Source organism: Vespa crabro, chromosome 7 (genome assembly GCF_910589235.1).
Source record: "Vespa crabro chromosome 7, iyVesCrab1.2, whole genome shotgun sequence".
NCBI lineage: Eukaryota > Metazoa > Arthropoda > Insecta > Hymenoptera > Vespidae > Vespa > Vespa crabro.
Genome location: NC_060961.1, coordinates 4948497 through 4971114, shown reverse-complemented (window position 1 = coordinate 4971114; position 22618 = coordinate 4948497). Strand labels below are relative to the sequence as shown.

At 35.3% G+C, this 22618-nt stretch overlaps 1 protein-coding gene across 1 annotated transcript in view; it reads left to right on the top strand.

The window, feature by feature from the left end:
• The first annotated feature begins 3672 nt into the window (after positions 1-3672).
• Positions 3673-22618, top strand: part of LOC124425345 (V-set and immunoglobulin domain-containing protein 2-like) — a 104680-nt gene continuing 85734 nt past the window's right edge. Inside the window, exon 1 of the mRNA XM_046965577.1 lies at positions 3673-4431. Coding sequence (XP_046821533.1) covers positions 4356-4431 — 76 coding nt within the window. The 5' untranslated portion in view covers positions 3673-4355. The remainder of the gene's footprint in view (positions 4432-22618) is intronic.

The following is a 22618-nucleotide window of genomic DNA, read 5'->3' as shown; positions in this document are numbered from 1 at the left end:
CAAACGAATCCTTTATTCGAGAATACTTTTCGTAGAGTAACGTGTTTCACGAAATCTGCAGTTCTCTATACTAGGTAGAGAACATGGAATGTCTGTTTGCTCTCTAAAGTTTCACGCAGAGATTAGCTCGTATACTTGATCGCGCGATAGTACAATACATTTAGTACGATCGATATATCGTTGATCGGATCTTTCGAGCGTAGTCGTAAAAGGTTCCGAGCGGCGAACATCGGATTTAATGCAATTTTCCATTTAATCGGAACTTTTAAAGCCGTTAACGAGAAGTGCTCAGTAATGCTGAATCTTTAAACCGGCCGCACACAGTCGCTCATCTCGCAAAAGATCATATTCTAAATAAAATACATATTTAAATATTATTTACTCTATCAATATTTTTATTATTATTATTATTATTATTATTATTATTATTACTATTATTATTATGAATCAAATAAAAATTCATGGGATCTTTTTCACGATCTTTTTCGTATTACGAAATAAATGATTTATTTTTGACTGTATGTTTCGTATAAGTTGAACGGATATGTGGAATGGGGGAATAGGTGCAGGAGTATAGGAGGTTGAAAACGAAGAAGGAATGAAACTAACTACGGGTGGTAAAAGGGTGGCGCAGCGTGAAAAGCAGCAGGAACGCAGCGTGAACGCAACGGAAACGCAGCAGGAATGTCGGTGCGAACGCATGGCTTTTCTACTTCGTTAGAATACCGGTTATACTGCTTTCAATGAAATAAAGTATAATTTTTAGACTATGCCAATATTAAAAATATTTCAGATAATTGTAATGACATTATATCTAACCCTAAATTAATTGTACATGATTATGCTTCAAAATTATATAACTAATTTCTTCCGTAGATTATACGACATGAAAAAATGTTATATCATAGAACAATGATATAGAATTCAAAGAGGTAATAAAATGAAAATGTAATAGCGTAGTTTTATCATGACAGAATGATAGTACGATGAAAATCAAGTTCGTAAGATATCTTCTATTTCTCATGTCGATATAACATTAAACAAAAAAAAAAAGATTAGTTTTTAATTAAAAAAAAAATGTACAAATGATAACAATCGTAATTCTTTATATATTACTTTTCAGTATCTTCGGCGTTTAAAAATTAATTAATTAATTATTATTTAAAAATAAAGGATCAAATAAAATATGTCATTTTACGTGAAGATTAATTGTATCATTAATCTCATATGAGCCAAGATTTAATTTAATACGTTCATTCTAATGAAAAAAAGAGTGTAAGTTCATCATAGCGATAGCAATGTAGAATGGAATTAAACTGGGTTTAACTGTGTAACAAGTATTTTTACTCATTTACTGTGAAGCTGTTACGACTAGAGATTTAAAAAAATAAGAAAGAGAAGGAGAGATAGTTATGGTCGTCGAAAAAAGCAGAGTTTGTTGAATAAAGGCTACGGCAAAGAAGAGGGAAGAAAGATGAAAGGGAATAGGGATGCAAGCCGAGCGAAAATGCTAACGGAGTCCCGAGTCGTTAAAAGTTGAAGGGATTACCTCGGTCGAGCCTCCGGGGAGGCTAAGGTCACAGAGCTAATGTTTAAGGGTCAATTCGAGTACCCCGCATACATATTAAAGTAATTTGCATTGTCACCAATGTTTACCCCCATCCTTCGCGATATATATATATATATATATATATATATATATATATATATATATATTTCAAATATTATCCTCTTCTTTTTCCTTTCGACAAGAAATTTTATTAAATTTAATGACCATTTAATTTGGACAAAATGCTTTGTTACTTTTTTCCTTAAAAATCATCAGGTCTTTTTCAAAACTATAGAAATAAATAAATTGACTTTATATTTATGGAATATTTTACATTTATTATAGTATTATTTTATATTTATAAAGTAATAATAGCTACGAACATTCTGACGAAATAAAGAGAAATAAAGAAGAAATAGTACAAAAAGAATACATCCGATGGGTGTCGTGCTTGTATCCGTAAGTCGTTTTAAAGGAACACACTTATCTCGGACTATAGTGCTAAACGTGATATATAACGTTGTATATCTATTGTCGGTCTCTTTCCTTTCTTGACCTATTCGCAAGCACGAGCGAGCTTTTCCGTAAGAACGTGTTGCGTATGTTGTATAAGCGAGTAACACCTCACGTGGGAGTAATTTAACTTCCCTGCTATTCGTAAGCTCGCTCCTTCTTGTCGGGCGTCACCCGTAGAGAATTGAATTCGTTTCGTGCGTATGTTTTTTTATCTTACTTCTCTCTCTCTCTCTCTCTCTCTCTCTCTCTCTCTCTCTTTCTCTTTCTCTCTTTCTTTCTCTATTCTATAATAAAATTCAATCGCCAAGATACTAATCCGAAACTCAAATCGTAGAAATGATATTTTTACAACGTCATATGTCCTATTACATCAGAACTATCCGTTATAATATTTCTTACTTCTAATTAAATTATTTCTTAATATAGTTATTTAAATTGTAATTATCTCGATTTCCCAGTATCTTTATTGCTAAAATCGAAATTTATCTGATATTGAGAAATCAACAGAGATAGAGAAGGAAAGGATAAAGATCCTTTGAGTATAATCTCTACGACAACGTCTATCCTTATCCTCTGGTAACGAGCAAAGTATCGGTTAAACTGTCTGTCGATGTACGAGTGGATCCGACGTAAACGTTATCCCTCTCTTTCTCATACTTTATCTCATTCGTCTCGTTGTCTCCTCCGCAAAACTTCTCCTACCATAGAAATTCCTCTTCCTTAAATGTATGCATGACTCTCGACCGATTCGGCCCTGTTAACATATAAATTGCCGCTTAACGGCGAGACAATCAGTTCCGCGGGAAGCTAGCTGGAGGTGATGACGGGAAGGATGCAAAAGGGACGAAGTGAAACGACCAAGAGAGGAGGAAGGAAAAAGAGGAAGAGAAGAAGAAGAAGAAGAAGAAGAAGAAGAAGAAGAAGAAGAAGAAGAAGAATAAGGGAAGATAGATAGAGAGAGAGAGAGAGAGAGAGAGAGAGAGAGAGAAGGGAGAGAAACAGAAGAGGGTGAGATTCAATTCAATTTCCTAAGAAACTCTTTAGTGTTTGAGATACAGCCGCCGAAAGGATGCGCGCGAAGTTAGATGTGCGGTGAAGACGGGGTGTAAGAAAGAGAGAAAAAGAAAAAGAGAGAGAAAGGGAAAGAGAGAAAGAGGGAAAGAAAAAAGAGAGAAAAATAGAGAGAAAGATAAGGAAAGGGAATTTAAAGAAAGAAGGAGAAGGATAGATCAGAATGACGAGGGGATAACCGAAAGACGAGAAAGATAGAAGTGTAAAAGGGAAAGAGAAAGAGAGGAGAAAGAGAGAAAGAGAGAAAGAGAGAGAGAGAGAGAGAGAGAGAATGAGAAAGGGTGAAGGAGGATAGAAAAAGTGTAATAGGGAGAGACTCGCGAAGGAAAGGTGGAACGATGAGAAGAAGATGGCGAACGGAGTGTAACAGAGACAGACTTACAAGAAAGAGACAGAAAGACAGAGAGAGAGAGAGAGAGAGAGAGAGAGAGAGAGAGAGAACAAGAGAAACGAAGCAATGCTAGCGAGGATGATATCGAAGCGAAGAGAAGGGAAGGGTTGGATGAATGAGCGTAAGCCGGACAGAGACAATGGGGTAGAAAGGGAAGAATCGAGAAAGAGAAAGAAAGAGAGAGACAGAAAGAGAGATAGAAAGAGAGAGAGAGATTGGGGGGATGACTAACTGACTGGGAGGCTGGCAGGGTAAAGGGGAGTAAGGATTCTGTGCGCGGGCGCAAAACTGGCGCAAACTCTTCGTGCAGCATCCCTCGTCAGTTGCAAGTCAGGAACTATCGCGTTCGCGCTGCGCCCTCCTCTCGTTCTTGTCCGTAATCGCATCGTGCTAATCGTGATCGTTCTTCTTACTTTAAGTGTTTATTCGTGTTAATGTCGCCCCGTCGATTTTATCGGTCAAAATTGCATATTCCAACAAAGTGATAATCTAATTTACGGGATCATACGTTCTTATAGATCTTACGAACATCGAGAAGTGATCGTTAAAAAATCGGTGAGACGAGTTAAAAAAAAGAAAAACAACAACAAAAAAGAACAAAGAAAAAGAAAAAAAAAAGATAAGAAAAGGAAAGGAAAGAGAAGAAAATCGATCGAAGCATCATCGATCGTCGGGTCATCTCGATGACAACCGGTGGCGCGAAGGGCGCCGATTGACGCGACAGGGTGAACGGTGACTCGGTGAACATTGAAGATAAAGAAAGGAAGTGAAAGAGAAGACTCGGGAGACCGATCGAGAGTAAACATAGAAGATTTATTTCTCGGCAGGATGGATAAAGACTCGACTAGAAGGAAATGCGGGAAAGTGCGACGTACACTGTTACATCTGCTGCTGATAGTGGGGGGTAAGTTTTTCGAAATGTGATATCGAGCCTAATTCTAAAATCTCGAGGAGAGATTCTCGAGGTACGGTGAATCGATAGATCGATACCATCGTATTGATATCGATCGTTGTGCGTGTTCGGGACGAAAAGTTTGCCGCTAGAATTCGAAAGTGAGTTCTGGATACGTTAAAACGTCGATGGATTTCGTTGATATGGACGATATCGGAGAACGGATTTTTAGTAGAAAAAAATATAAAAAAGGAAAGGAAAGAAATAATAAAAAAAAAAAAGAAGAAACGAGAACGACAAAAAGCGAAACGATAGTATGGTGTTCGGGAAGGATCATGGCGAGCAAAGAAATCCTTCTTAGTTCGATCCTGCTTACGATTTTATTCGGAGTTATCGCTCCGGTGGTAGCGGTGAACGTTTGGCTCTCCTTAGCTCTACCCGATCTTACTACCATCATTCCTTCTAACTTTCTCACGTATTTTATATATCGGGGATTATTCTGATACGTTAGAATCAACGAAAGATAAGAAAATATTCGATTAATTCGTCTTTCGGTTCGATGGTTTCTACACAACCATGATTATGAAACATTCCTTTATAACTGAAAAGGATTTTACGAGACAATTAGCAAGAATGAAAAGAGATGTTTTTTGATTTTCTAAAATATTTCCCCTTCTCCCTCCCCCCTCTTTTCACGTTCTTGAATGAATTCAATGCGGATATCTTCAAATTCATTTTGTTCCTATTAATAAAGGTAATAGCGAATTTCGGGGCATTCGAAAAATCCCTGACGTGCTATTCTCTCACTCTCGATCTCTCGTAGACGTCTTAACGGAATTCCACTTCCATTCCATATTTCATGCGATACGCCTTATTGAGTCCCGTCTCTCGGATTCTGCCTGTATCCAATAGCCTCTCTATCCTTGGAATTTTCCGTAGCAGATCTTCGCTTTTTCCTATCCGCGGCTCTTCCGCAAGACTGAGCGTCACAACTTCCGAAAACGAGTGGATAGGATTCGAGGATTTCTCGAGGCGAGCTACGTGAAAATCGTTGTGAATGTGCTAAAGGAATGTATAAGTATATACATACGTGAATATCTACGTATATACGTACCGTTCTTCTATCTCCTTATTTTTTTTTTTTTTTCTTTTTCTTTCATATTTCTATCTTTCGGATACTTTTTGAAATCTGCGTAACGTGCTCCACCGAAGCTCAATGGAGTTTTTCTTTTCCTTACGACACGAGGAGACATTGATTTCCGTCTCTTTTTCTATCCTTCCAATTTTCCTTTTCTACTCAGAAAGGCCAATCACGAGTTGACCTTAATCGAATACACTCCCATTCCTCGTTGCTTTGTTGATTTTAACCGGTAATTGTATTTCCCACTCCTTGTCTCGTTTCGGCGCCGCGTCTATATTATTTCATTTCTCCTGACCGTGCTCGTTTTCCTCTCTAACTCTCTCTCTCTCTCTCTCTCTCTCTCACTTTCTTGCTCTCTCTCTCTTTTATTTCTTCTCTCTCTCTCTCTCTCTCTCTCTCTCTCTCTCTCTGTCATTTTCGTTGAGAATAACAGTGAGCAATCTCCAACTAAACTTGGCGCGTACGCCGCTTCGCAATTACATCTAATTGCTTTATCAAATTAACCGAGCCACGGTTCTCTTCCGCCTTACAATAACACCAGCGATAACTTCTTCGAGTGGCAAATGTAAGAGAAAGAGAATCGCTGAACCATTAGCATACGATCTAAGACTTTCAAGAAATATCTTTGACTTTTGAAAAAAGAATCCTCTTTTGAATTTTTCTTGATACTCTTCCTTCAATTCGAGACAGGATAAAAGAAGAGTAAATACTAGTAAATGTCTTCTCTCTTCTTTCTCAATGTACGAAAGAATAAAGAAGATCGAAAGTTGGGGTCGAGTACGGTTCGTCGGACATCAGACAGACGGCCTTCGTCCGGCGATCCTTTGAATTAAAATCCTTCTAGACGATTACGAAGATCTATTTTTGTCCCAATGGACGTCCAGGAAGAGAAATAGGAGAGAGAGTACCAGCACATTCAGAATCAAACTCGAAAAGGGAGACGAACTCGGATGATTTCCTCGAGGCAACCGACGGAAAGTATTCAGGACACTTTCTCTCTATTTCTATCTCCTTTCTCTTCACTGTTCTTGTCGAGACAGCCACGATAAGTCCTCCTGTTCTTCATGATCGTAGACACGGCAAGGATACTCAATATATACATATCTACGTTAATGAAGGGGGTACTTCGGATGGCAACTTTACAGACCTCATCGACTACTCCAAGCATCGCGATTGTTCCGCAAGCCTTATAGATACCTTCTCATCTTCTCTTCTCTTTGTTTCCAGACTCCTTTCGAATTTCCTCGTTTTCTCTCTCTCTCTCTCTCTCTCTCTCTTTGCTGTTTCTCTCTAGTCTCTAGAGAAAAGGAACAACGTTTCCTCTTTTTTATCATCGTCTTCCATCTCATTGTCTTTTTCTTTCTCTCTTGACTTGTCCTACGTTTCCTTCTCTTCATAGAGAAGAACCAAGGGTTATATTCTGTTTTATCCTTGATTATCACTGTACTTCTCACTCACTCACTCTCTCCCTCTCTCTCTCTCTTTTCATATATATATATATATATATATATATATATATATATATATATATATATTTCTCTCTTCTTTACGAATGTACGAAGTCTCGCCAAGTTCCGAAAAAAGTCAAGTAACGAAACCATCCAAAATCCACGTCCTGGCTTGCGACGATTCTTTCATCTTCCAACTCGTTCTGTATCCTTCGACGTACGTGCTTCGAATCGATTCACCTTTTCTCTTTTCCGTTTTTTTCATCCTTCTTCTTTCAACATCCTTTTCGTCGTTGTCGTCGTCGTTGTCGTCGTCGTCGTCGTCGTCGTCCTCGTAGTCGTCTTCGTTTATCGACCTCTTGGTTCTCATCGAGCTAAAGTTCCATCACGGCAAGGATTTGTCGACACTTTCTTTCGGTACGTGCGAGCCGAACAAAGTATAATTCAGAGAGTCGAGCTAACAATAAGATCACGTTAGATGATGTTGTATATGGGAAGTAAATCGTGTAACGTGACCAATTGGAAATAGCTTTCTGTTGAAAATTACTTTTTAAATTTCTTTATCTATTTTAAATGTATAATATTCTTATATTCTAATATTTTAAATATAATATAATATTAAATGTAATACATTTGCTTTCTTTTTTATAACTTTTCTATATTTTTCTTTTTAAATTCTATTAAATTTTTAAATAAATAAAAATAATCATAGTAATATTATATGGAATTGTACAACCTACACTACATCCTAGTTTCTTTTCTCTATTTTTTCTATTTTAGTGGTCGGATTTCATTCTTCTTTAGTATTCAAACGGAGAATTTCTTTCGTATTCTCCTTCTTTCTCTTTCTCTGTTTTCTACAAAACTCTTACCACGAGTTGGTATATCTATGTATCCTTTTCCTTTTTATTATATTCTTTTTTTCTCTCTTCCACTCACACTCAACCAGAGGAAAAGTCTTCTCTGAATCTCGAAACGAAAAGAGAAATGACTTCCCGAAGCACAAAATTAACGTGAATATTCAACTTTGTCCACGAATAACAACATTTTTCCTTGAATGATAGGATTTTCAATCATAATACCTATATATTTTTCTTTTTTCTCTTTTTCTTTCTTTTTCATTTTCTTTTCTTCTTTTTTCATTCTTATTCTTTTTATTATGATAGTCGATCGGTTACGTTATCGACTTTTCAAACTTTTTCCTCCGCCATTCTTGTCCCTGCTGGCTAGATACGCGAAACGCGTCGAATTGATCCGATTAAATCGATCGCTCGAATCAGACGGACACTTTTTAAATTCTTCTCTTTCTTCCTATCCTTCATATATTCTTGTTTATCTACAGTATTATTTCAATAACGATTGTCCATCGAGCATGATCGTTTCGAATTCGTCATGCTTAAATATATTCTATCCCTTCGATTGTAAGCGTCCCGATTAGACAAAGATATAGCACGCGAGATAGATAGATAGATTTATCAGTGTTATGTGTTCGTAAAGAAAAAAAAAAAAAAATAGAAAAAAAAACAATAAGAAAGATAACAAACAATGCAGCATAATATCGATAACATACTGTAATAGCTTTAAAGAAAATAAATCTGTATACGAGGAGATGTAAAAAGTTTCGTGGAATGAAGGGGAAAGAGGGGCAAATAAAGATTCTCCTTCTTTTTAATAATATTTCTTTCTTTTTTTTTCTTTTTTTTTTTTTTTTCTTTTTTTTTAATATATTCTCCCTAGATGATTGCAATACATTTTTTTATTAACCTTGTTCATACACATGAAAACAAATGTTTTATCTTTATCGAAATAGGCCAAAATTGTAAGGCTTGGTCTCTTTATCATCTTTAAATTTTTTCCCCTCGAAGCTTTTTCTTTCATATTTCTGAATAAATAATAATCGGACAGAGATAGAGGTTTGGATTTTACGGAGAGTGATTCAACGTTTTGAAGTAACAATTGTGAATAACAATCATTGAAATATTACTCTTGTGCACGTGCGCTCTTTCTCGCAGAAACAAAACCTCCATTGGTCCATTTTCATCTCCTTTTTTCCTTTATACCTTTGTTTCTTTTTTCTCCTCTTTTTTTTTTCTTTTTTTTTTTAATTGTTACAGCAGACCAGCAAAGTACTTTCCAGTTATTGCGACACCCTTGTACTTATAATCAATCAAGTTTTTCAACTTTCCCGACAATGTCAAATTAAGTGACCTCAACGGACCGTACCCAGGCAGGTGGTCGTTTTCAATCGACTCATTGCTTTCCTTGAAAAGACTACGCCATTTGTAAAACATGGTTTTCCGAGGGGCAAGTGAGTCTCCGTAAACCGCAGACATCTCTTCTAAAATGGTGTTCAGGTGTTCTCTCTCGTTTAACGAGGAACTTGATTACGTCAATGCAAAATCCAATTTTAATCCATATTCAATATTTTCTTGGGATTGATTCGTTTCTACGAACGTTATCTCAAAAACTAATGACCCAATTATCTTAAAACTTACTATGTATACTTATAATCAATAACATGATCGTAAGATTTGTATTAATATTTTCTTATCTATTTGCTATTCCATCGATTCCGCGAACTTTACCGAATCTCTTTCTTATATATTGAAACGAAAAAATAATAGATAAGCGAATAGATAGTCCTCGATAGAGAATCGAGCTTAATTTTTCATCGAATTATTTCAACTCGATCGAGCATAACAGTCGCGTTGATCCTCGAAGGACGTTTCTATAACGGCAAAGCGTTAGTTTTCACGAGCGCTCATTTCTCAGTCAGCCTTTGGCACTTCGTTCTCCCTCTCTTTCTCTCTCTCTCTCTCTCCCTCTCTTACCCCTCTCTTCCACTCTTTTCGTCCGACGTCGAGACGCGTCCGTCACGTCAAGCCGTGATTTTTCCATCGCTTACCTCGTTGACTATGTATGCTTGGCAAGATATTACTTCTCCATGCGTGCTGCTACCTTATTTTTCCTCTCTAGCTTTTTTCTTTCCCTTTACTCTTTTCTTTTTTTTTTTTTTTATTTTTTCAACTCTTCTTTCGATGACATAGAAATGTATTTTATTTCGAAGATACGAAGGATTAAACATAAGGAATAATCGATTGATTGTATATATGTATATTAAAGTATTTTACATATGTATATTTTTGTATTTCGCATCGATGAGCTAACATTTATTTTTTAACGTTTTCGCTAAGTTATCGTATCTTTGTTCAATTGCCATTCTTATATATATATATATATATATATATATATATATATATATATATGTATGTATGTATGTATATATATATGTATATATAGATATAAGAGAGACAAAACCGATCGACGCTTTCGAAAAATTTCCTTCCTATCGAGAGGATATCCGACGGAATACGAAATGAATGTAACGTAAAATGAATGAATATAAATGAATGCAAAAATCCTTCTATTTCCTTCTCATCCTCCAGATACGTTAACGTCCATATCCCGGCGGACATCATGGAAAGAGTATCGTTCTGAAAACAAAAGAAAGAAATCGAACGATAAGAATATGCATTCGAATCGTCATTTGATAATGAGACATTAAATGTTTCTTTTTTTCTTTTTTTTTTTACTCTCTTCAAATTAACTGTTAGTCGTTTAATAGAAAGCAATAATGAAAAATGTAATAGATGAAGCACGTAAAGAAGAAGAAGGTATAAAGAGAAATGATTGTACAAATCCATTGGCAGTTCATTTCAATTTAACCATCGAGCAACTTGAAACGTGAATTCATCTCAATGAAATAATTGCGAATTGGCTGTTCTTTCGACGATACTGAAAGAGAGATAAAAAGATAGAAATAAAAGTAGTTCGATGTTAGTGGATAATTTTATTTTTAAAAGGTAAAACCATTGTAACGATTTCAAAAGGTCATATATTCTTCTTTATATTTTAATATTTTTAGATCTCAGATATATATTATTAAATTATTACTATAAAAATTCGTATTATTTATTTGAATTGGCTTGAAATTTTTACAGAATATCTGTAAAAATATCATTTTATTTTCAGTTAATATTATTTCCAGCTATACGTAGAATTTTATAAATCAATTTATTTAGTATTTATAGAAGGGCTACAAACTGATCACCTTTTTTTTCTTTTTTTTTTTTTTTTTCTTTTTTAATTTTATCCTCGAAACTGCTTTATTTATGCAAAAGAAAAATATTTTCGAAAAATTTCCTTCGTTCAACTAAAACTACAATCGCGTCGTTTAGAATGATATAGGAATTTTTTATTTAAAAAATTATATTTGACTGGAAATTGATCGCCCGGATAGTAATGTTTTCCGAGGAAAGATAGACATTGAAGTATATTGCAGCTCAAAAAAGCAATATTTTATCATGAAATTTTCTGTTCATCTTTGTAAAATATGTATTTTAACGATGAACAAAAATTTTTTAACAAACATATTGATTTGCCGAAAAAAAAGAAAAATCTATTGACGAAAATATCCTTTTTCGAGACCGTCACAGTGGCTCTTTTTCTCAACGCATTATAAAGACAAAAAGAAGAAATCTTGTTATTGAAAAAGAATTACGTTTCTTTGGGTGAATTAGATATATTTATAATTATGAAATATACAAGAACAAAATTTAAATAAGCATAAAATATTTGCATTTTTGTTTTGTTTTTTTTTCCCCCACACAATATATCGAGAAAACGTCAAATCATTGAAAAGTAATCGTTACACAGTTCGGTGAACAGTTTCTGTAAAATTGTACACGTCGATAATGTGTTAAGTAATGTGCATTTATGAGGAAACGAACGACATCGAAATTAACGGGAAACTGGAGAGCTCGTACGTGCAAGAACGAACAGAGCGTTAACGTGCTGTCATCGAGCGTGCACTCTCTATCCTTTCGAGCTTTTATTGAATACGAGGAGAATCGATGAACGAGGATTGAGAGGAAAGGGGCGGTATACCATATGGAAACTAATCGTGCTATTTTGTATGAGTCGTTCGACGAACTGCATTAAATACACTCAATGAGATCACGAGGATCATAGAGCAAGTTTCACGAATGATCGACGTGATTTCTGGATTAATCCGTGATTATCGACTTTGTACGGAAATGTATACACATTCTTCCTACTCTCTTTGTTGACCCTATCCATTGCTTTTATTCCGTTAATCAGAATTAATTATTCACTAGACTACGTTATTCTGCGATAGATACGCAATTCATTTGAAATATTAAATATAAATACCCCCGGACAAACTTTGAGCTTGATTAAAACAATTTGCGTATTGTATGATTCATGAATTTTCTTTTTATAATGACATCATTGGAAATGCGTTTTCTAATCTATCGATTATTATTTATGAGCCTTCAAAAGAATATACAATATTTTTCTTTTTTTCTTTTGGAGACAAAATTGTTCATTCCGTGTAAATGACAGCTGTTCGTGGTGTAGCGCATCCCAAATGCACAACTTGAAATTATTTCAAGGTGTACATAATTAGGATTAATTTCAATAACTTTTCATTTAAGTAAAATAAATTTTATCCTTTTACTTCGACATAAGAAATGGACATTTTTATCGATCTCTTTTGAGCATATCGATTTCATATAGATCTGATAACAGATCGTTCAGATACATTTGAGTGTTCTTTCTCATGAATAAGAAAATTCAAGGAATCGGTGAAGATGAAAATAACGTCGTAGTAGAAAATTGCAAGAGAAAGAGAAAGAGAAAGAGAAAGAGAGAGAGAGAGAGAGAGAGAGAGAGAGAGAGAGAGAGAGAATAGACGGAACAATATAGAAAATGAGAAAAAAAAGGGGGGAGAAGGAGAAAAAAAATAAATACGTAAAGTTGAAAGGTGGTTTAACTTCGTTCTGCAATAATTACGCCGTCAGAGGTATAAGAAAAAGAATGATTACATGTTCGAGAAAGAGAAAGAGAGAGAGAGAGAGAGAGAGAGAGAGAGAGAAGATGGGAAAGATTCAGTATATGGTAACGACAGGGAGGAGAATGAAAGAGAAGATAAAGAAAGCGAATTTCGCTGGAGGTGTCTCCGGAGTGTTTCTCTTACCACGTTACCAGACCGGAATCAGAGCTCGTTACGATCTCCGTACGGATGAAGTTTTCGTCGTAATGGCAAGATGAGAAAGGTTGGATGAAAGAGGGTTGAGAGAGAGAGAGAGCGGGGGGGGGGAGGGAGAAGAGAGAAAAAGAGATGGGAAAGCTGGGCCGAATCTACGCCCGTTTTCTTTATTCATCGTTCTCAAATTGTTACATTCACCACCGTCACCGAAAGGTCTCGCAAATTTCAAGACGTCTTTTCTATCTGTTTTCTCCTTTTTCATTTTCCTTTTCCTTTTCTTATCTTAAAACAACGAGAGAGAGAGAGAGAGAGAGAGAGAGAGAGAGAGAGAGAGATAGAGGAGAGAAAATCAAGTCAATTAGTTTGTTAGTCGTCGGATAATTTTCTTCCAATCGAATCGTAATTGTCGATCGTTTTGCCTCGGGTCCTCCCTTCAAAGCAAAATTCCCTTCCATGACCTTTCCTGCTCCTTGGAAATGCTTCTTGAACGGAGAATGGCGAAAATGTCGAACTCCGTTTCGTACTCTAAAACGAACGACGTTCCTGTTATCGGAAAGGAAACGAATCGTTCGGTTTACTTATCTTTCTTACGTGGATGCGGTCCTCCTACTTGCACACTCTTTCCACATATTTCATACTATTAATAACCATTCATATGAAGTCGCTTACCTAGGTCGACGATAAAAATGTTTTCCTTCGAAAGAGATATACTTTGCTTTACGTGAAGTATATACGATGAGATAGCCCTTAAAAATTTATGATTTTTCGTTTTCTTTTAAATCAATGTTAAATAATATAAATATCTATAATATTATTCATTAATTAAATAATATTGATTATTTGATAAAAGATAAATTTAGATTTGTAATCGTCGAATATCTAAAATGTAATAACATACATTTACGTATTTATAAATATAGATATATATAAATATATAGAAATAATATAGAAGATATGTATTTGTTTTACTATAGATATGAGTTTAATGTAGATATGTGTATAAAATATACGTATATCGTAAGGTTTATAGGCCTTTTGGCTTTATCCGTTAGAGATTTTCTCGACTTTGAAAAGCCTCGAAGAAAAATTTCCTCGAAGAAAACTCTACTCGATTACCGATACGCGCCACTTTGAGACTCCTCGTAAAGTGGAACTCCCAGTCGGCACATACGTATATATATACATATATCTATCTATCTATCTATCTATCTATCTATCTATATATATATATGTGTGTGTGTGTGTGTGTGTGTGTGCACTCTTTCTCTTTCTCGGTTATATGTAAGGATATCGATAAAGCTCGCTACTTTCAAGTCCTTTTTATTGCACCGATTTGATCTCCCTCACGATATAACCCGTTCTGCCATATAATTGATCGTTCCCACCAACGCCTGCAACGTTCCAACAATTTTTCTTTTCTTCGCAATTTTTAAATTCGTCACTTCGGGAATAGTCCTCGCTGATGGAAATGATTAATTCCATTTCAGAACAGGTATATCAATTCGATTTTATGCGGGATAAAAAAAAGAAAAGAAAAGAAAAAAAAAAAAAGATTACCGATATTCTCGACGAAAAAGTTTAACGAGGGTAATTGTTGTTTATGATATCAATAAATATATTTTCTCGTAACGATGAAAAAGAAAAATATTTACAGCTCTCAATTGTTTTTATTTGACAAAATTAATCGAAAATCAATTAACCCTATAAAGTAATCTATGAAAAATTCGATCGATACGAACATTGTTACATTTGAAATTTCCTAAAATTTAATCGTGAAACGAGAAGATGTAAAAAAAAAAAAAAGTACAAGAAGATTAAAAGAATAATAAAAAAGGGATTAGTTTTAAAAGGTTCGTCGAAGTAATATAAATTTAAGATTTCTGCGACTCTTCTTCATCGTCGATTGGCAATACCGAATGCGTGCTCAATTTCCTTCGTCGTAAAGCGTCAAAACGGTTAGCAAGGAGTATATTTGGAGAAATGGTAAACCGAACGGCTCCGAAGCTCGTACAAGATTACGTGTAAGGGCATCGATAGGGTGAACGTGACCCCTCTTAAGTCTTATTTATTATACCAACTCGATCGCTTACTCGCCTACGATATACTCGATTTCAATGTGGATGGCCTCGTTTGAGAGGAGTCGCACCCTCGCCTAGCCAGTTGATCTTGATTTGTCGTCCACCCGGTGTGTATATACAGATGTACCCGACGATTCTCAAATACGCGTACCTTCTACAAGAGGTTTCCAAAGAAATTCCAGAAAGTAAGATACGAAGAGAAAGAAAAAGAAAGGGAGATAAAGAGAAAGAGAGAGAAGGAAAAATGGAAAGAGAGAGAGAGAGAGAGAGAGAGAGAGAGAAAGAAAAAGAAATAGAATTTATGATCTTTACTTTACGATACAAGTGTGGTACCCTTTTTCTTTTTTTCTTTTTTATCTTCCTTCTTTTCAATATTTGCCCTTCGTCGTTTTTATCAAACGTTCGAATTTGCCGAAAGTTTAAATATCGATAAAAGCAATGGAATAAAATTATTATATATTGATACGAGAAAGAAAAAGAAAAAGAAAAAGAGAGAGAGAGAGAGAGAGAGAGAGAGAAATATAATAACTTCGGTTGGTATATATCAGGATAATTACGAATAAGAGTGTTATGAATTAAATGTAATACTGGCACCGTTAATGATTTAATTTGATTGAACAAGATTTTCAAGTTTTATTATAACATTTAATAAATTCATCGATAGTAATAGAATAACGTTATGTTTCTGAAAGCTTTGTTTCATTCCGTATTAATTACATGATACAAACTCGATGGATCAATCGATTGATCGTTAGTTTAAATTAAATTGTCGATGGAAATGTTCGTATTATTATATCGTTGATGGTCTACGATCTTTGACCTTGAACTTGACGAAGATCTTCGTGGATTTAATATTGGGATTTTCGTAAGAACAAGAGAAAAAACTCTTGAGAAGAATGTGGGAGGTAGAGATTTATTGGATGGTAGATCCATGGGAAAGAACGATAAACTGTTCTAAGGAATTACAGAAATGATAGGATTTGATCCTCGTAGTATAAAGTGATTTTTAGGGTAGAATTATATGGATGTTCTCCGAAAGTCCGATCCTTCGTTTAAAACGGACCGACGTTTTGTTTCGTATTTTCATAGAAACTTTCAAGTGAAAACTGTCGCTCGCAGTGAGTTGAAATGACAAAAAAAAAAGGAGGGTTAAAGCACGGCTTTTGCATCGTGATGGAAAAAGAAAAAAAGAAATATACGAAAGAGTAGTTTCAACGAAACGCAAACATTTGTTTCGTTTGTCGGAACGTCGTTTTCAAAGTTTAGGTAAATTACTTTTATTCAAATATAGAGTTGCTTATATTACGTTATTATGGAAGTATATATATATATATATATATATCTTTTATAAGCTGGCAATCGTGTCGATAATAAAAAAAAAGCAAAATATTTTTAATGAAAATATTTGTTTTTGTTACGTCAACTGTATCTTCATCTGATTTTTTTTTCTTTTTTTTTTTTTTTTTTTTTTTTTTTTTAATATCGATTTTGTCAATGCTTGTGTGAAAGAGACCAATTGTCAGCGGGAGATATTTAGATAGGATAAAGATTGAAAAGGTTAAAGGTTCCGAAAGAACGATCGAAATACGAGCAAAAAAATTTCTACTGTTTTTAATGCGAATGAGTTTTTATTATTACAACAAATTTGGAAATATGTAATTTCCATATAATTGAATACGAGAAATTGAATACGAGAAATAAAATGCAAAGTGAACGATAGTAGGAGCGATAATAGTTAATTCATATAAGCAGCGATAATATCTTCGATATCTTCAAGATATCGAATAACAATCGTTGCCGATTACAAATCTCTCATATCATCTTTGGAAACATTTTCGACAATTATCAATAATTAGCTCATTGACCTGTAATCACCATATGTACCTGTTAATTTGGATTGTTATTGCTCAGTTCGTCGACCTGTGATAGCTATCTGTACCAAGCAATCTCGAATATTATTATACCAGCTGTCAGCCATCGTTCGCTAATGAACATTTCGAGAAATTTTGAAGGTATCTGTCACGAGCATCGAGTCTATCGACTATTCGTCGAAATAGCTTGCTTTTGTCATCGAGTTGTCATTCTCTCTGAAAAAAATAGTGCATCGCTGATAGGCGGAAAAAAACGATAATCGTCTCATTAGATATGATTTTTTTTTCTGTGCTTTTTAAATGAATCAAACGAAAACAGTATGTGTATTTGTGTATGTGTATGTGTTCGTGTGAGATAGAGAGAGAGAGAGAGAGAGAGAGAGAGAGAGAAAGTATTTGTATGAACAGTAGAAAGCTTCGCAAAGCTGGCGTTCTGATATGAAAGTTCAAAATGACATGTAAGCTCAAAATATGACAAAAGGTGAATTCGTTCGGTTAAAATCGAAGTACAAAATGAGAGAGAGAGAGAGAGAGAGAGAGAGAGAGAGATTTTCCATTTTTCCCTTTTCTTATCATTGATGGACTAGTTTAGAAAAACATCAACGCGTTTTCCATCTTTTTTCTTTCAACAAATCAATACCGTCTTCTTTCCCTTTTTTCCTATTCGTTTTTCCCATTTCTCACGGATCATTCGATTCACGCGATTTCTTTACCTCCTTGGTTCTCCATTTAGTTTTCGGGTCACTGCGCTCTTTAATTAGTGCAATCAACGTTCACGAGAAGAAGAGAATTCTCGATAAGAAAAACGATCATTCTCTTTGGCTTTGTATTGATAACAAAACTTGACTGGGGGATAGTGCGAGGATAATTATATATTTGTATATATATATATATATATATATATATATATATATATATATATATATATATAAAGAAAAAAAGAGGGAAGAAGAAATTAACGTAGAAGAGATAAAATTCGAAGCGAAATGGTTTTTATCTTCGAGAATAATAATGTCGAGCAAACAGTAAAATTTGTGGAATTTCACAAAACTCAAGTACAATGGTGTTCCTCGTTTCGATGCTTTAATTCTCCATCGGACGTTCGGATTCGTTTTCTGTCTCTCTCTCTCTCTCTCTCTCTCTCTCTCTCTCTCTCTTTCTCTTTATATTCCACCCTCCCTCCCCCTCTCTCTCTTTCTCTCTATTTCTCTCTTTATCACATTCTTTTTACAGAGTCTATAATTCTTCGTATTTCGATTCTTTTCCTCTTTCCTCTCTTCCAACGTTAATCCACTATTCTCTATTCGATTACGGTCCTGAGACTGGCTGAGAAAACATATCCGAAATCGATGCACATGTGAAAGCATCGAAAAATTATAGATTTCTTTTCTTTTCTTTTCTCTCTCTTTCTCTCTCTCTCTCTCTCTCTTTCTCTCTGTTTATTTAAATAACTGATACGAGTTTTACTTCATTTTTCTATTCATCTTAATTATCATTTATTCTTCAATTTAATTATCTATTTAAATCAATGCATGTTTGTAATTATAATGTTTTATTTTCTTTTTGCATTTTTTTTCCTTTTTCTTTATTTCTTTTTTTTCTTTTTTTTTTTTTTTTTTTCTAACACAGAATTTAACTATCCCTCGCCTCGTATTTTTCTCCTTTCATACGAAATATGAGAATCTTCATTTTGTATTATTTACTATAATCCTTTTTTTTCTTTTTTTTTACCCTACCTCTCTTCTGATATTTCGCAGCAAAAAGGAAAGAGAAAGAGAGTTCAGTTAAAAAATAAAGTAGAGTAATACCAGTATAACAGGACGCCGACGATCGTTTTTTCAAACCTACAATGCAATTCATACGTGAAAACGAGAGCTCGACTGTCTTGATTTTCTTTTCATGCTTTCATGCAAATATCACCTTACACACGTTGAGCTGATATCACAGCGATCTTCCCGTGTACGTGCACGATTTTTCTCTTTCCCTTTGGAAAGAGAATGAAAGAAAGAGAGATAGACAGAGACAGAGAGAACGTAGCAGAAAACTCGTACAGAGAAACTCTCAACAGTAAGGATCCAGAAAATCCATGCAAATTTTATTGCTCGGACGGACGCTCGTTCAAGATAGAAAAAGAAATAGTAGTAGTAGTAAAAGAAGAAGAAGAAGAAGAAGAAGAAGAAGAAGAAGAAGAAGAAGAAGAAGAAGAAAGGTTACGTCGAAACGGTTTGTCAGTTAGCATCGAAGAGGGAATCTTAAGCGGTTGTCGGGGTTTAACGTCGAAAAAGAAACTTCGTAAAAAGAATAGATAGATAGAAATAAAGAAAGAGCGAAAGAGAAAAAGAGAAAATGAGAGTAACAAAGAGGAGAGGCCGGAAAAAGACACAAAGGGTGGAAGAAGTCTCAGGATGTAATTCCGTAAATACGTTCCGGTTTTGGTTCCGCTCAACCGAGCACGACCACCATCACTGCCACTTTATCCCTCTTTCCACGACTTTCCATCCGTGGAAAGAAGGATAGGAAAGGAAAGAAGGAAAAGCTAGAAAAAAGAAAAAGAAGGAGGAAGAGAACGAGATGGAAAGAGAGAGAGAGAGAGAGAGAGAGAGAGAGAGAGAGAGATTCAAAAAAAAGAGAAGGGTTATAACCAAGTGCGTGGCACGTGGTGCGACGTATGCGCTTGTGGTCGAGGCCGACTTTTTTGCGGTTCAAAGAGCCAGAAAATGGCCGTTCACACATAAAAGCAGACACATAGAGATAGGACCGTCCTTTTTGCTTGGAAAAGAAGTACCAAGCAGCGACTCGTCGCACAGAAAATAATCTCATTGGCAACGTTGAAAGACTCGATTAATGTATCCTGAACTCGTCGCTCTCTTTTATAGTTGAATTGTATAATTAACTAGTCCTCTTTTTCTCTCTTTCATTTCTATCGTCTTTCTACTTTTAATTCAAATGTTGACACTATACTCGCGTGATGTTTCATCATGCTTCACGAATTTTTTTGCTAAACTTTCGGCCAAATCCGAGTAGATCGCGTTACCTCGAGCAACGTCACGACGAATCGTTGCTGTCGAGCTTGCGAGAGATCATATTTTTTCTGTAGAGACTAATGGTCAGAGAGAGAGAAAGAGAGAGACAGAGAGAAAGAGAGAGACAGAGAGAGAGAGAGAGACAGAGAAAGGGCTTGGTGGACGAGTGACGCAGGTGCGGTTTGTTGCTGAAACAGCTATATACTCGTGCTAACAATATTTAATCGTCCTTTTTTATTTTTCTCTTTTTGCCTCATTCTCTCTCTCTCTCTCTCTCTCTCTCTTACTCAGTTTACTTGTTTACTCGTTACGCGATTGTTGTTTTTTCGAATGAAATATAGTCGTTTACGAAACAGTTATTCTTCGAAAGACGATCTTTACTATTTGTAGATATACACCCTACACTGCGTTTCATATTTGCAGTTTATATGGGAAATCATTTATCTCTTCTTTCATATTCCCCCAAATCTCCATCCTCAAAACAATCAGATTTTTATCGAGTTTTCCAGGGTTAGTACGCTTATATATTCTACGAAGAAATTGACCGTTTCGTAGGCGTACGTGGAAGATAAAATCGTGTGCAACCGAAAGAGAGAGAGAGAGAGAGAGAGAGAGAGAGAGAGAGAGAGAGAGAGGTTCATAGGAGTGCAGGAATGAGAAAGAAAATGGATTTAAGAAGAGTTTACTGCCGTAGGATTCTGAGCTACGTTAAAACGTTCTTCGTTTCAATCCCATCATAAATTTTCAAAATATCGATATAATATTTTACGTTAGGTCGCTCTACGATAGAAAATTACATATCTTTTCGTTGCGATATTATCATCAATCGTGTCTGCGTAAGTTGTTATTTATCCTTTGTACTATATCGAGCTAAAAGGACATAGTACTTTATTATTTCTTTTTTTCTTTTTCTTTTCTTTTTTTCTTTTTTTTTTTCTTCTTTTTCTTGCAAACTTCTTTACCCTATCCCTTTTTATCAATGGAATATATTAAAAAGGATGAATATCATTTTAATTATTAAAATCAAAGTTTGCATATGGGAAATATCATGTCTTCTAATCATATTGCGGTTAACAAACGGGCCAAGTTCTTAGGTACAATTTTGGAGTTGGCTTGTCCTCATCGAAGTGTGTCAGTCGAAGAGAACTCGGTTAGCCTCCGTTTCAGTTAGAGAGCTTGGTATTTCCGTTAAACTTCGAGCACCCTTCTTACAACAGCTACTCTCGCTTCACCGGTCAGGATAATTTTCACTCAGAGAGGAGGTACCGAGGCTATCCGTTTCGACGTGTGCCGCGCAAAGTGATTGATTCTTCGATAGTGATTAATGGTGGTTGCTTGCGAACCGTCTTAATACGTCAGACTGTAATGGACGTGAACGTTCGAAATGCGATACCTTTGGCCGAAGGAATCGTCTTCGTTTCTCTAACGGAAAAGAGAGAGAACAGAAAGTAAGATCTTCTTTTCCTATCACACACACACAGACACATATACACATATACAGAAACACAAAACACATATATAGATATATGCACGCGCGTACGAATAAACGATAGATCGAACAATTTCATTTTCGATATTTCTTCGTGTATGAAGTACTTGCAAACTTTCGAAGCAATAAAAAAAAAAAGAATAATCAAAATAAATTGATCCTTATCAAAATGATACGGGAAAGAAGACTCATTTATCATAGTTTTTATATATGCGTACATACTGATATATACATACATATATATATATATATATCGCTTTTAATTATTAATTTTTTCACGAATATTCATTATCACGTATCGGGTCAGCGATATCATCCTCGTTTTCTTCGTTCGAAGAATACGATTTACATCTGATTCACCCAAATACGGGGTTACGATTTTAGTCCAAAAAAGTTCGTTCGCTCATGTTTCGAGTAATAAAAAAACGATGGCAACGATATAATATAATGACGGTGGTTGTAGTTGTTAGATAACTCCAAGTCCGTTGAGAAAGTCGAGTACGTTGCTGCTCTATATTGCACTTTGGAGGCTTTTATAACGATTGCACCTCACACGGCAACGAAAGTCCAACGATAAAGGAGCTGTTAAACCTTCGAGAAGGAAAGCAAGAGAAAGAGAGAGAGAGAGAGAGAGAGAGAGAGAAAGAGATAGATAAATAGATAGATAGAGAGAGAGAGAGAGAGAGAGAGAGAGAGAAAGAGATAGATAAATAGATAGATAGAGAGAGAGAGAGAGAGGGACAGAGTGACTCACCTTCAGTTCGAAAGTTTTTCAGAAAACTCCGAGGCGTCGGCCATTATCGTGGATCACATACTTTCTTACTTCACTTCTCTTTTCTTCCACTTTCCCTCCTCCCATACTACGTTTTCTCTTCTTTCTTAATCTATCTTCCTTCCCCCGCAACACACTAGAAAGTACTCAGTAGGTGAAACTTTCGGCGACGTTTCTGGACTTAAAAATCTATCCGCCTTAAAACTGATTAGACGAAGTGCTGGGTGGGTTTCTCTCTCTCTCTCTCTCTCTCTCTCTCTCTCTTTCCTTCAATCTTCCTCTTTCTCTCTCTTTTTCTCTTGTGCTA